This window comes from Pseudorasbora parva, chromosome 24, assembly GCF_024679245.1.
Source record: "Pseudorasbora parva isolate DD20220531a chromosome 24, ASM2467924v1, whole genome shotgun sequence".
In the NCBI taxonomy this organism is placed as follows: Eukaryota; Metazoa; Chordata; class Actinopteri; order Cypriniformes; family Gobionidae; genus Pseudorasbora; species Pseudorasbora parva.
Window position 1 is genome coordinate 9,199,684 of NC_090195.1, and position 16,448 is coordinate 9,216,131.

The window sequence follows — 16,448 nt, forward strand, 5'->3', positions numbered from 1 at the left end:
CATTGTAACTTTATGCTAAGTAATGTTATGTTAGCTATATTAGGCAGCTACATGTGCTAGTGATACATGCTTCATGAAAACATAAACCAAAAAAATGTATAATCAAAATGAAAGATTACCTGTCCAGCAGAAAAACAGCCAGCAAGGAGTTGTTTTTCAGCCCCTTGAAGTCTCTCAGATCTCCCCATCGTTTGAAAGCCACACCGATATTTAATCGTGTTTGATTTCTTTGTTTATCCAAAGACTTTTTTTTGCATTGTTTGCCTTCGCTGTCTGCAAAACCCGGCACTGTGAATTTTGAAGGCTATTGCTCTTCCTAGGGGTGCGCGCATGTGGGCAGATCCTGTAGCGAAAGCGGTGGTAGCCATGGTAGCGAGAGAGTGACAGTCCCCCAAGCCAATTACTTGTTTCGTCCCGAACGAAAATAATGAGCGGTGTTTATTGCAGATTAAAAAGTCTAGAGTCACTCGATTTTTATACTCTCTTTTTCAGAGTACTTTTTTTTTTACTTGTATATATTTGGACAAAATTGTTTTAGATAATTCTTACCTACCCTACCTTTAAATGATGGTTTAATTCTATTTGATTTAAGGTGGTTTGTGTTTAATGCCGTTCTTTCCTTTCAGCTACATACACCATGAAGATCAGTGTGGAAAAAGATCTCCGCACCGGTGAGAGTCACATCCTCTCCACGACCACCATCGCACCTCTGGATCGCCAACAACAAGGCATCAAAATCTTTGAAGATGGGCGGAAATCTGTCTACGCCTTGCCACCTGATGGCCAGGACTCCCAGAATGACATGAATGAGATGAGCTCTCTTGAAGTAGAGGAACTTCTGATGAAAGCCTCTGAGAAGAAAGTCCCATCAGATGTGGAATACCATGAACCTGTGTTTTCAAGCCCATTTAGTCAACCTACCACCCCTCAGAGGACAGAAAGAGGTTACATCAGCCTTCATGGCCTTCAGATGCCCAACAAGAACCAGAATCCATTTCAGGCTGAACATTTTTCCAAACAAGAAGCTCTTTACATTCCAACCACTAAAACCAACCAGTATTTGGGAACCAACCAACCAGCTCATTATGGACCATATGCTAACAATGAATACATCGACATAACCAGGATTAGCACAGCATCTTCTCCCATACAAGAGTGTGAGGAACAGCTTCGGATAACTCCAACGGCAGACTCCGGGCTGGGATTCGGGCGGTTTTCCCCTCTGAATCCAAAGGAAGACTCTAGCCTCAACTTTGTGAGCTTCCTCCCACCCGAGGTGGAATCTGGTGAACCTGTTACCATGATCTTCATGGGTTATCAGAATGCTGAATCCGATGAGGAAGATGAAGGAATCCAGGCTGAACTGGTTGTTATTAGTGATGATGATGAAGATCCAGAGGAAGCGCCTCTGTCGTACCACCCTCTGGGCTACCGCAGCAAGATCTTCAAACCCAACAGTACAGTGTACCGCTCCGAGATCAGGCCTGGTGCCATAAGAACCTCCAGCTCTGGAAGACACACGTTTGAAAATGAAACTGAAGACCCGATAGCTACAGGTACCATTCGAAGATTGAGGAGACCTTTTGGTTTCTAATAACCTTTCTTAGTTCTTTACATTTATTTGAGTTATTGGTAACACTTTACAATAAGGTTCCATATGTTAACATAAGTTAAAGGGATAGTTCACCCAAAATTTTTAATTCTTTCATAGTTTAAGCCCTGATCACAGAAAGAAACACTAATATTAGCATTCACACCAATCCACAATGCAGTTGTGCTATTAGTTCATAGCTTCCACTAATTGCTTGAGCTCTTTGAAGTAGAAAGGATACTGATTGGCTGTTAATGTCTTTATAATTTATCAGATGGATTTTTTTTATTTAAAAAAATGATTGGATTCCACAATTCTCATAGTTTACTAGAATGATTATTAAAACATGGGTTCAAACATATAGCGCTGAAACACTATTGTAAGGCATTACAGCATTCTCCCCTAAAAGGGATCGGGCAGATCAAACCGTAAGTTGTAGAGACTTGAAATTTTGAGGAATGGTAGTACCCACCCCGTCTTAAACCGTCAACGAGGCTCGCCCCGATCGGCCTAATGGTGGCGCTACAGCAATCAAAAGTATGTAATAGTTCATAACTTCTAAACCGTTTGCCGCAGGCTCAAGTGTCTTACATTAAAATTTCTGGGTATTTTGGATTCAACGCTGTGTCTTTTGTTTTTTGTAAAAGTCATACAGGTTTGGAAGGACATGAGGTTGAGTAAAAGGATGACAGAATATTAAGTTTTGAGTGAACTATTCCCATTAATGCATGTTATCATGTACATCCATTTATAGCATTATTAATCTTGGTTAATGTTAATTTTTACATATGCCAGTACATTTAGTAAATTTCAAGTATATAAATATAAATCAACAAGTTATAAATAAACATAAGCTAACAATAAACAATAGTATATGTATTAATTAATAATTACTTTAAAATAATTCTTTAAAATTCTTTAAAATAATAAACTTTTTGGAAAATAGTTTTATTTTGTGATACCTAATGTTTTAACTGATGTCGAACCTTACTGTAACTTTAAGAATGCAAAGAAATATCCTTGGCAGCATGACTACTAAAAATACTAGATTTAAATATTTACTATATACTGTATAATACTGAAATATGCTGCATTGTGTTTGATATAATAATAATATAATAATAATGGTAAATAACACAAATGCATGACATGCATGAAATTAAACTTGTTGGTCCTATAACAACTGTCTTGCTTTTATATGAATAATAAAATTATGTCTGCTTTGACATTAACTTGCTGTTGTCATTTTTTTTTTATCACTGACAATTTTGGAGCAATAGAACACGATTTGCTAATCAAGTACCAGACTTTTGACTTGATTTAAAAGGCAAAGATTTCCTTACAAAAATGTACCATGGTAAATAGTTTCTATTAGTTAAAAAATCTGGTAACTTTTAGGCATCACTGACACTGTCAAAAATAACTAAATTAAAAGAGAGGAAATGCCAAAATAATTTATTGTAGTAACATTCTGTGTGGAGAAAACTATGGTTACCATGGTGAATATGTGCAATGGCTGATAAAACATAATGGCTTTTAGATGTATCTCTAGGAAGCATTATTCATGTTATTCATGTTTTATTTTGTTTCATTATAGGTTCAGCCATTTCCAAATGCTAATGTGTGATTTAGCATAGTCTTTTTTTCTCTCCTCCAGAGTAATGCACCTTTCCAATCCATAGGCTATAATTGAGCACTTTGCCCTTGGTTGCTTTTAAGACGTTGTGTCTGTTCAAGAGGTCTTTCATAACATCTGCTAAAGAGAGAGTTATGTAATAATCCTTGGCTTGAGTTACGTAAGGTGCAAAATTATTGCTAAAATCTCCGATGTTAGGCATATTCATTGTTTTCTCTGTTTTGTCATCCCCTCATTTTGGCTCGCCAGTGCAGGGTTAATGTGTTAGCTGCAATCCCATCATCCTCTCTAATGACAGACCGCAGACAAATCCATTGTTTTTATTGATTGATTAGACTGTATTGGATTTCGATTGGGATTGAAATGAACTAACTAACTAACTAAACAGCCAACCAACTAACTGACTAACTAACCAACTAACTAACCAACCAACCAAACACCTGCATGCAGAATATCCAGGTATGGTTAAACTGAAATATTCTCACTGTCTTCTCTACAGCGCTGCCAGTGAAATGTCTCATCTGAGAAAATAAGCTCTTCAAAGCAAGATTACAGTGTCGCAGCTTGTATTCTCTGATGAGGATGGAAAGAACTGAGACTGATCTGAAGAAAAAAAAACCTGCTTATGACAGGAATCATATTTGAGTGACATGTTGTACATAATTTTTTTCAGTTGACTGTTGAATGTTGCTTTTTGGTCAAGTTTTCTTTTTATCAAAGTGATTTGAATAATTTTTTCATTAATACTTTACAATAAGATAATCTATTAACTAACATTCACTTATAATGCATGTGCAATACATTTGTTACAGTAAGTATTAATTTTTGTTAAGTTCATACAACATTAACTAATGTTAACAAATCCAACTTTTGATCTTAATCCTGTAGTAAATGTTAAAAATAACAATAGCTAACATTAATATTTTCTGTAAAAAATATTGTTCATTCTTAGTTCGTGTTAACTAATGTTACCTTGTTTCCGTCCCCTCTTAAAACTTAAAATCAGGTGACTTACTTTATTGCATTATACATAATATTTGGACACTATGAGTATCACAATTACATTTAATATTCTCTCAAAATAAGTTTTAATTTTTTACCCATTTTGAGAGTTTGTAAATGTATCCTGCTTTTATATTTTTTTTCAGTAAAACGAGACAAAATATTATTGTTTGCAGTCGAATGTATGCTGATATGAACATTATTGTAAAATGTTACCTTTTTTTCTGTCCCCTCCCAAAACTTGGGCAAAGTTTTATATCAGGTGACCTAAGTTATTTCATTATAAATAACATTCGTACAATACATGTATTACAATCACATTTAAAAAACTGAGCTGTATCTTGCCAATATTCACACTGCAAATATTATTTTCCCTTATAAGCAGTCATATTTTCAATTTAAAAAAATCCCTAAAATAATATACATTTACAGTAATTTTTAAGTTTACCAAAATTGCTAAATAAATGTTTTGTTAAATTAGTAAATTTTGGAGCAAGAAAAAGTATCTAGTGGGGTAAAAAAACTGATTAGAGGATTAGTTCACAGTTTTTTGAGGAAAACATTCCAGGATTTTTCTCCACATATTAGACTTTAAGGTGAAGGTCTAAATCGATGCGGTATTTAAAACGTTTTTGAAGGGCTTCAGAGGCTCTGCACGATCCCAGCCGAGGAATAAAGTATCATCTAGTGAAACCTTTTAGAAATGTTTTTTTTATACATACTTTTTTTTTACCTAAATTGCTCTTGCGCTGCTCTGCTGAGCACCATGGATTGCGTAATCATGTCGGAAAGGTCACTCTAGACCAAGCAGCAACCTCCCCCAGATTCATTTGTAGCCAATACGGAAGTAACTTAAACTGCAATTCCTCAACTGGCCACTAGAGTCAGGCTCCAGAAGGGAGCAGACTCTCATTGAGCCCCATGTTAAAATTCCCAACTTTACAGCATTTACAGCCTGGTACAAACTGTGGTTATGGTCTATATGGCTGATTTTGTTCTTCAGGAGAACTGTGAGTGAGGTGAATTTTTTTTATAACTTTGTTTACATTATATAAAGTCTTAAAGTTCTGCATAATTAAGGGTGTGGTCACTTTGAGTGACATGTGGATAGGCATTTATACGCTGTCTGCTAGTTATTGCGTCACATCAGCTCCGCCCACGTCCCGCCTCTTTCCCCATTTTCCGTTATCCGGGTGTGACGCGCGATGACACGCTGATAAGATGGCAACGGCCAGCTCGTCTCTACTTTACGCCTCAGAACTGCTCTTCAGAATCCTATGGGTGACGTCACGAACAATACATCCATATTTTTTTACAGTCTATGCTCTAGACGTAGGCGGAAGTACAGCACCAAGCAAAGGTGCGAAGACTAATACAAACGCCCTTTATCAAAAAAACACTGCATCTTCAACTTCAAAATCGTCCGACATCACTGTTTTAAGTTTTTTGCTAAAAGACATTTGCATTAGTCTTTGCACGAGTGCTTTGTAAACACAGGGGCGGTACTTCTTACTAGCGTGACCTTTCCAGGCGTGATTACGTAATCTTTGGTGAGCCGCAGTATATATATTTTTTAATATATTTTTTAATTGATCGATCGTTTTGCTAGATAAGACCTTGGCTGTGTTTGGCTACATCTGAATTTGAACAAACTTCGCGACTGTTTAAAAAAGTGCGTTCTGTGAATGAGGGTAGTATGATTGTAATCCAGACGTACTACAGCTGCAATGTTGCTGTTATCCTGCGACCTACCAACAGACCTATCAGTTGCGTCCCATCACCTCCATTCATAAATCCTCTCCTGTTGCCTCATGGGATAGTATAGTGTATGCACACTTCAGAATCTGGCCAGAAGTAGGTCATCCTGGTACTTTTCGTCTACTGTTTTTCGAATATTATGAATTCGGACACACAACTCTGTTGGCGTACGGTTTACTGTCACATACTGTATTCGATTTCGAATGCAGCTCCTGTTCCTCTTCTAGGATCGCCCAGAGCCCTCTGAAGCCCTTCAAAGACCTTTGAAACTGGTTGCCGTTGAAGTCTATATTGTGGAGAAAATCCTGGAATGTTTTCCTCAAAAAACATAATTTCTTTTGAACTGAAGAAAGAAAGACGTGAACATCTGGGATGAGATGAGGGTGAGTAAATTATCAGGAAATTTTCATTTTGAAGTGAACTAATCCTTTCTTTGACAACAAGTTTTAATATTTTATGCATTTTGTGAATCTCTAAATGTATCCTGCTTCGATATTTTTTCAGTAAAACAGTCTAATGTACATTGACAGGATGTACATCAAAAATTAAAAGGAGTGACAAGTGTGTACAACTGCAGTAATATTTCTGACATTTTAAACTGAGTCACTTGATCTTAAACTTCGTCACTGCGTCAAGAGGATAGCAATGAACCGTATTCCGACAGATTCTCTAAAGATGAGAAACCAATTACATGAAACCTTGAGAACATGCTTGATTGACAGAAAGCTTTTAAGAAATTCCTTATGAGACGTGTGTGTGTGTGTGTGTGTGTGTGTGTGTGTGTGTGTGTGTGTGTGTGTGTGTGTGTGTGTGTGTGTGTGTGTGTGTGTGTGTGTGTGTGTGTGTGTCGGAACGGCTGAGGCTGCTCAGCCATTGGTTGTTTCTGGTACATTCAGAGTAAGTCACAGTCTCTGTGGTTACAGAGAAGCAGAGCTTCAGCCAAGACAGAATCGCTGGGCACGTACCCTATCCTCTGTCTGCTCGTATCACAACAAGGTAGGACACAGAGAACTTTATAAACCGTCAGACTTCTACTTTATGAAAATGTGTGGGGTGAATCAACTTGTTTAGGTGTCATGCTGTTGGTTTTAAATGTAGTTTGTGGTGGATCGCGGTTGTATATTTTTCAGTGGTCCTGTAAAGAATGTGATCTTGTTGAGATGCTCTGACAAACAGATTCTAAACTCATTGGGTTTGTGCTAATGTGGTCTCAAGAGACTTGATGTTGTGCAAACATGTGTGTAAGAGTGTGTACGCTTGCACGGGGTGATAGGTTTCTGTCTGGAGTCTTTTTTTTAGATTTGGATTATTGTCTGCTCTTCTGAATGAAACACTGTATTTTATGTCACACGTAATATTAATTAGCATAGATACTTGATATGTATATTGTTACAGTTTTAAAATTGGCTGTGGTGACATCCATGATGCATCTTTAAAGCATAATGAATAAAAAAATGTCAGTCATATATATCAATAAAACTCATTCTTTTGGGCTTGTATTCATCAGCATCCTCTCTAATTTAAACCTGAAGCGTAAAGATGTTGCCGTCGCTGTGCAGCAACATGAAGAACAGAATCTGTGAAAGTTTAATTAATCCCAGGCTGCTTGTTCAAACCTCGAGCACTTCAGAAACGTGGAATACGAGATCTGAGATGTTGTCAGACAACATCAGCACTGGGCTTCTCAGCTGAACGTGTGCGTGGGTGTGTGAGTGTGTTTTAGAGTGAATTAAAGTGTCCGCGTGGGTGAGTGGAGGTGTGTGTGTGTGTGTGTGTGTGTGTGTGTGTGTGTGTGTGCGCGCGGCCTCAGGTAAATGTGAGAGAGATGGATCCTCTTTGGTTTACAGATGAGAATGTCTCCTGCTCCATTTCACCCTCACATTAATGCAGAGAGCTATTATTAATATGTCAGCAAAAATATTGGACACTTTCTGTGAAGCCTGCAAGTTCAAATAATATTCATAATGCTATATTTTAGACATTAAAATCAGGTCTATATATATATTTGTATATAATATTTGTATATTAATATTTGTATATATGTATACATATTTGTATAAATATATTCATACAATGTTTGATTATATATATATATATATATATATATATATATATATATATATATATATATATATATATATATATATATATATATAAATTAATTAATATTATTTTACTATTTGGTCAAGGTATAACGTAATATCTGAACTTTGTTGTTTGTTATATAAATAATATGATTTATACACACACACACACACACACACACACACACACACACACACACACACACACACACACACACACACACATATATATATATATAATTATATTTATATATATATATATAATTATATTTATAATACCTTTTAATTATAACTATATAGATATCATTTGGATTAATATAGGCACATATATGTATAATCATTTTTTAGAACACTTTCTATAAAGATGTGTTTATACTACAATACACAATGCCTGTGTGTTTGTGTATTTATTTATATTTTTATAAATGCAATTATATAATGTGCAATTTTGTATACATATATAATTTAATATTCTTTCTTTTAGTATCTGTCAATGTTTAAACTAATATATGAAGTTCGTTGTTGTTTTGTATATTATATAAATATATACAAAAATATATATTCTATATATATATATATATATATATATATATATATATATATATATATATATATATATATATATATATATATATATATATTCTCTTGTTGTATTAAAAAAATAGACAAAATCATTTCACAAAAATGTAGTTAATTTTAAATAATCAATATGTAGCTAGTACATAAAAAGAACACAGTCATTTTTCCAATTATAGTAATTTTTCCATTCATGTTTATAATTCTCTACAAAACTCTCCCTTTGAGATCATCGTTTGCAATGCTCTTATGCCACACAGTGATTTTATCACCCGAGAACATCGCCTTCCCATATCCAAAGGCTCAGTGCCAGTCACTTGCATCTGAATGGCCACCTACGCTCTGGCCCCCCAGCACCTGTCACTGTGATGCTCCATTATTTCCTTCTGAATAGAACAACCTTGAGCATAAAATGTTCTTCTTTAATGGGCTGTGCTCGCACAATGATGCGCACAGCTTAAAGATACTGAAACAGTTCAATATGTAGCACTCCATTGTATTTATTAGTAAAATCTCTCCCCCAACTATGGCACATTTCCCATGACATAACTTCCTGAAAGGAGCCATTTAAGGAAATCCATTAGAAAATCTAAAACATGACCTCATTGACAAGCCACGTATTGATCGATCAGCCCAAACTGCAGCTGTTAATGTGAAAACACTAGAGCGGCCAATCAGAGTTGAGATGCCCTGAGGTGACCACTCATGCCAATATCAGTGCCATCAGATTCAGACCAACTCACAATGGCATTTCTGCCGATAACTCCCATATCACGGCAAGTTTGCTCCCTATCCATGCATCCACAAAATATTTACTCAAGCCTAGAGTGCATGCAGATTTTCACCAGGAAGGTTTTCTTGGCAAGGTGGTGATGATCTCCTTCTGGCTCCTATTTCTAAAGCTCACGGTAGGTATTGGGACACGCTGGTACCTCCGTCTGCCTTCAATGCAAATGTTATTGTCACTGAATAATTTATGGAATACAGATCGTCATGACACAAATGCTGAGACGGAGAGGGTGCGAGAGTGTTGAAGTTTTCTCACAAGCTGAGCTGCTAGAGGAGGAGCCGGGTAGGGGGATGCTGCTATGGTAGTCAACACTTTACCACTTGTCATTTTCACGAGGCTTTGTGCCTTTTGTGTAGCTTGATTGGGGTGAAATGTGCAGGCACTGAAGTGGATGGTAATTTCACGTAATTTTGACTGTTTTTAGTGGTCGCATTAGCATGCGGCTTGAGTTCTCAATGATTGTGGGAGACTTTCATGCAATGCTGGTAATTGCACCAAACAGTTATCAAGGAACAGACGGCATAAGTACCTCAAGCCAAAGTGATGTAAACAACTTATGAAATCTATGAATGGTGCAGTCAGTTTGTGCATTTTGATTTCAGCTCAAACTCCACATTGTACAGATATTGTTATGTTCAGCATTGAAGTGCGTAATTGTGGTTTTGATGTTGTGAGAGAGAAAAAAAAAACCTTTCAAATCCCCATGGCAGCTGATTTAGTCTGTCAGAAAGACTTTGAGCGTTAGATCACACATCACTTTGGCAGTTGGCAGTTGGTACGAATGAGATCAGAAAAATCCATGTAAACAAACCACGCTGCCGTGATCAAACGCAGTGGCGCATCAACAAGACAAGACAAATAACGACATGCAATGTTAATTCTCAAATAATATCCTCTCTCGATATGCATGCATGTGGTCAGTGGCAGTCTATAAGGGGGTCAATTCTTCTTCTTTTTTGTTTCCTGGTCTGATCCAGAGTCTATGCTGCTGATTAACTGCAGGACATGCAAAAAAGAGCCAGTTCTGCAGTCTTATATAACGAGTCTACTTATTTCTGCCTACTATAACCCACTTTTGTGAAATAATTCGCTGCAATTGTAAACAATTGCTTTCACCTACCTGGAATAACCTCATATAGGAAATAAATGTTGCATATTTTACATAGGGAAGCCCAGGTGAATGTTAAAATTAACATTCACACTATCAAATGTGTTAAACAGATATAACAAAGTGCAATCTGGGAGTCAGTTCAAAAGGTAAGATTTTCTGTGCAGAGTGAAACTAATGTAACTAACCTGGTTTTTGGTGTGCTGTGCAATTACAACAACATGGTGCCTTTTAACACTTGAGACTCAAGATTAGGGTAAAAATCATAGGCAAGCTGGAGATTTAGCAGTGCTTCTGTCACCCTTTTTCATCTCAGCCTCAATAAAAAAAAAAAGTGATTGTTTAATCTAAATTCTACTTACCTGAAAAAGTGTCTGTGGAAAGCTATGAGGTTATTTAACTATGAATACTGTGCTTATCAGTTGTTCTTTATGTTAAAGGTGCAGTATGCAATTTCTCAAAATCGTTGAACACATATTTGAAATAAACCCAAAAAAACAATAACAATTAACCCCTCCCTTCATCGCTACTCCGCTCAAAATGCATGGACACCCAATGCAAGTGTCTCTTTTATTATAGCAGAAGCGAAGCAAAATGACGAAAGAACGCCAAGGAAGCAAAAATAACAAAAAAACAAAAATGAACACAGTACACAATAGTTATTATTCGCCAGCAGCTCCAGACAAACAATGACACTCAAAACCAATTTACTCACATATGGAGCAGAAACAACGCAACCTTGTGACCGTTTTTAGTTATTCCCGGTTAGGTCTCTCCAGTGCTGGAACTTTTCTAATATTAACTCGGGTCCTAAAGCTATTGCCTGATCATAGCCCTTCTTTCTCCAATGATATTCCTCAGAGATTTTCTCTTTTGTAATGTCTCTCAGACATCTCTCTTTCTACAGTCTTTACTCCAATCTCTCTCGTTCAATCTCTCTCCTCTTCAATTATAAGTGGACACGCCTGATACTGATACTAAGTTTCTTGTGGTGCTCGGTCCGATCCACTTTCATCAGCACTTTTCTAAAATCTCTTACTGCACCTTTAAATAGGACACTGTGCTTCCCTCTCACACTAGATATTCACATCAGTTTGCTTTCAGAAGGTTCCGTTAAAGGGATAGTTCACCCCAAAATTAAAATGTTTTCATTTTTTTTACTCACCCTCAAATTGTTCCAGACCTTTATGAATTTATTTCTTCTTCTGAACACAAAATAAGATATTTTGAAGAATATGAGTAACCAAATGATAGGCCCCATTGACTTCCATTTTATGGAGAAAAAATGAATACTATGGAGGTCAATGGCTACCATCAGCTGTCTGGTTACCAACATTCTTCAAAACATCTTTCGTGTTCAACACAATAAAGAAACTCATACTGGTTTGAAACAACTTGAAGGTGAGTAAATTAGTTTTTTTTTTTTTTTTTTTTTTTGGGGGGGGTGAACTATCCCTTTAACAATATAATATAGATTTTTTCCCCTCAAATTTAAATAAATAATTAATGGAACCATGAAAGAACTGGAATTGAATTACTCCATATAGAATGCATTCATATGTGTCCCCATTCCTAATGTATTTTAGTGTTTTTATTTAAATAGTTTAGTCAAGCATTTTTCAAACTCGCAACCTCTTGCAAGGAATATTACTTTCAGCAACATCAGCTCAAGCTCAGGAAGTTCCCTATATAAGAATCAGCCCTGAAAAACTTTCTCAGAAATTTAGTATTACATAAGATCGGTACTAAACATGAGTGGGTGCAAATTAGCTTTGATATGCTGTGAATGTTTTGGTGATTAGGGAAATGAGATTTCTCTTGCTGCTTTTGAATTTCTTTGTCATCTTTTTCTCTTTGCAGGGAGCTACGGTTGAGCTTGAAGAGGTGGAGAGACTGGAAGAGATTGCAGGTTGTTCTCATCCTGAAAATCCAGAGCATACAGAGCTGCAGTCCCTGTCTGAGCCTGTAACCATGGAGACAAGTGAAAACTCCGGCACAGCAAACATAATTGACTGTGAAATGGAAGTCCTGGAGACTGAGTTACCTGAGAGCAAGGACACAGAAAACATAGATGAACAAGTTTGTCATGATTCTGATGTTCTAGAGTCCATTAGTACAAAAGTTGTGGCTGACATTTTAGCAGCTTTACCTCCAACAGAGACCATGGCTGATGAGCTTGAAGATTTTTGCAGTCCAAAAGAGGTGCTTGTCTTGGACCACACTCAAGAAGAACTTTATCGAAATGAGTCAATTACCTCTTCGATATCCGACACTCCGTCAAGTGCTGAGAGCGTGTATGAAAATGACGTCACGCACAAGAGACAAGATTCGCTGAGACAGGAACCACTGGAGAACATTACACCTCAACCAGATAATGTTGACGATGCAGATATGTTAGACCCACTGGGTATAGACTCGCATGAAGATATCTTAGAAAGATTTGGATGTGAGGAACCAGAAGAAACCATCCTTGAGCACTTCATCCGAGAAGAAGTTCTGTCAGACGTCTCCACAGAGTCCTGTCATGACCCAGATGAAATAGACGAGTGTCTTCACGTCGAAATAGCCGCAGCATCGTCAGACAGCGAAACTGATGAGAAATGGAGGAGCATCTTCTCTTCCTCCATCAATAAGGAAGACGACGATTCCTACCTTGACAGCCTTGAGCTGAGCGCACAGGAACTTTTTATTCAAAAAACAGAAGTTCTGAATACTGAGGAAGTTGTAAAGGAAACTGAAGAGCAGGAGGTTCCGGTGGGAGAAGAAGTGCTAGAACAACCAGAGAATGATCCAGATGAGGAACCGCAAGAGATATCTTACAATCCTACCACTCTGTTCCACGAGTTGTCCAAGATTTCCGAAGATGATGAGGATCTTGGACGAGTTTCAGCAACCCACAAGAGCAATTCATTTGATTCCGTCAAATCCGATTCCAGCAAAAAGGTGCCGAAAGATTATTGTGTGATTCAGGAAATGAAAAGCGAGAATGTCAGTACAGAACATGTGGATTTCAAAGTTGCTCGCCAACAGTGGCTAGAGATCGAAGAGCAAACAAAAAACCTGACACACCATCCAAGCACACCAACGACTCGATCTGGCACCTGCCAAGGAAGTCACAGTTTCATGTATACGCCTGTCCGCAACATCGACAGGCCCAAGAGGGACCTTGAAAGCTTGATGCTTGCAGAGGACTATGCGCACACCCAGTTTAGCCCTTGCTCTGAGGATTCAGGTCTGGACGACTCTAGTTACAGATCAACGTTTGACGACCCAGAGACTCCAATTGAGAAAGAGATTCGCCTAACCACGGAGCGTGAGGAGAACCTGAGGCGTGAGAGGGGAATGTCAAAATCGTACTCCAGTGACTGCGTACAGATGAGGGTGAGATCTGCCAGCTTTAACCCTGGAAAACTAAGCCAAGAACTTGATGACAAAATGAAGATGTTTGATAACCAGGATGACGAGAGTAGTATATCCAAATCTCTCAGCAGCAAGACGCCATCTTTCACCATTACCTCCTCGCCAACCAAAAGCTCACAGAAACTAGACATGGCCACCAACAGCGTTATCATCCTTGAGCCAGAGCCTTTCCCTCCAAGTCCACGACATGGAAAGATGGTGTCCTCCAAATCTGCTGACTGGAGACCTGAAGATATCCCTAATGTCATCATTCTTGAGACGTCAAACCTCATCATTCGAAGTGCATCTGAGTTCAACTTGAATTCTGCTTCTGAGGAAACCCAGGAGAAGATGTTCCTTAACAACCCGTTTTTTAAGCTGCGGTCCAGGAGTACAATATCTCTCGTTGATGAGGAGATTAAGATGGTGAAGCAGCGAGAAGAGGAACTGAAGCGTCAAAGGGCCAGTATTTACTCAAAGGATCATTTTCTGATGTCTCCAAACCGCTTGGACAGCTCATCGTTTACAGGTACTGTATGTCACAGGCAGGCAGAATTTTTTATTTCATTGATCTGAAGTAATGACTATCACTAAAAGTGTTAAACATCATAAAAATTGTCAGAAAAGATCTGTTCATTGTTGGCTATCAATTTCATTTCAGATGATGTGCCAATTAAATGTAAATCATCCCCTTCATCTCCAATGAAAACATGCAGAATGGATCGTTCAGCTTTGTCATGTGATCATCGAGTAAGTATGTGTGTGTGTGTATGTATACACCGATCAGGCATAACATTATGACCACTGAAAGGTGAAGGGAATAACTCTGATTATATCTTCATCATGGTACCTGTTAGTGAGTCGGATATATTAGGTAGCAAGTGAACATTTTGTCCTCAAGTTGATGTGTTAAAAAAAATGGGCAAGCGTAAGGATTTGAGCGAGTTTGATAAGGGCCAAATTGTGATAGCTAGACGACTTAGTCAGAGCATCTCCAAAACTGCAGCTCTTGTGGGGTGTTCCCGGTCTGCAGTGGTCAGTATCTATCAAAAGTGGTCCAAGGAAGGAACAGTGGTGAACCAGAGACAGGGTCATGGATGGCCAAGGCTCATTGATGCTTGTGGGGAGCGAAGGCTGGCCTGTGTGGTCCAATCAAACAGACGAGGTACTGTAGCTCAAATTGCTCAAGAAGGTAATGCTGGGTCTGATAGAAAGGTTTCAGAATATACAGTGCAGAGAACAAACAAGTCCAATCCATTGGGGCCCCACTTCGCATCTTATAGGACTTAAAGGATCTGCTGCTAACATCTTGGCGGCAGATACCACAGCACACCTTCAGGGGTCCTTTGCTGTTGTGGCAGCAAAATAGGGAACACAAGGTGATCATAATGTTATGCCTAATCGGTGTATGTCTATATGGAATTAAAAGGATCTGTAATGGTCTCAATGTTAAAAACTGTTGCACAAAGGTTGAAATTTGTTTTCAAATTTGAAAATGAAAACCACTTTTATTGTCCTCTTACTAGTTTCTTGAAACCTACGCTGGAGGCCGTCGTAAAAGTGCCATGGCTTTGCGCTGGGAGGCAGGGGAGTTTGCGAACAATGAGTAAAAAAAAACACAAGACGGACACTGATCCTCAATTTGCAGCTGTTTTACGTAAGAAAATGTTCAATGCTCAAACTTGTTTGTTTATTGTGACAGCATATACACTTGCTACTGCTGCTTGTGTGACTTTGTTATTGATCCAGAAACAAATCTGCATAAGCCGAGATGCCTAAATGTTATTTGAATGTACTGTTTCATGCATATTTGTGATTCCTCTTTGTTGAGGGGTCTAGAGAATTATAAACCATATTTTTTAGTGTTTTGTCTATGAGAATATGTACTGTATATTCATATTGTATTTTCTTGTATGGCAATGTTTATATATATCCATAAATTATATGAAAATATTAAACAGTATTAAGGGGTTTTAGGACAAAATTGAAGTCAAAATATAAATGTATTGTGTTAAATATTACAGAAAACATCAATTTGGTATCTTTTGTCAAAAGGAAATAATTGAGAGACTTTTTTAAAAGAATGAATATGAATTTGATTGCTATGATTGCACTAGGAATAGAGGACATTTTTTTGAAGATAATAATCTGCATCCAGATGACATTTCAACTATTTGGAAAATCATCTACTATATGAAAAATGACCTGTTGCTTTGTTGTCCAAAGAAAATGTGCATATTTGTCAAACCGCCATGCTTATAAAAACAGTATTGCTTGCTAACCATGACATTCTCAAAAAAATACTTGCTTTGCATACCATTTGAACAACCACGTGCTCAAAATAAGAATTCAAAAATAAATGTCAATTAAAAGCAATTGTCTTTTTATATTAAAACAGTTTTTATACTAAACAAGCAAATACACCAGATTGTCGATGTACTAACACTTCACAGAAAACACTTTTTCCTCACACAAAAATTTGATTATCACACACAAATAATTTG

General features: G+C 37.5%; 1 protein-coding gene across 2 annotated transcripts in view; it reads left to right on the forward strand.

Moving 5' to 3' along the window:
* The window catches only part of palmdb (palmdelphin b), a 36,554-nt gene extending 20,234 nt beyond the window's left edge, over positions 1 to 16,320 (forward strand). Inside the window, exons 6-8 of one of the 2 annotated variants that reach the window (XM_067434897.1) lie at positions 12,406 to 14,473; positions 14,606 to 14,694; positions 15,471 to 16,320. In XM_067434897.1, coding sequence (XP_067290998.1) covers positions 12,406 to 14,473; positions 14,606 to 14,694; positions 15,471 to 15,554 — 2,241 coding nt within the window. In that variant the 3' untranslated portion in view covers positions 15,555 to 16,320. Of the gene's footprint in view, positions 1 to 626; positions 1,557 to 3,726; positions 4,691 to 12,405; positions 14,474 to 14,605; positions 14,695 to 15,470 lie in introns of those variants that run through there. The other variant, XM_067434898.1, reaches the window with a different exon arrangement.
* Positions 16,321 to 16,448: the final 128 nt, after the last annotated feature.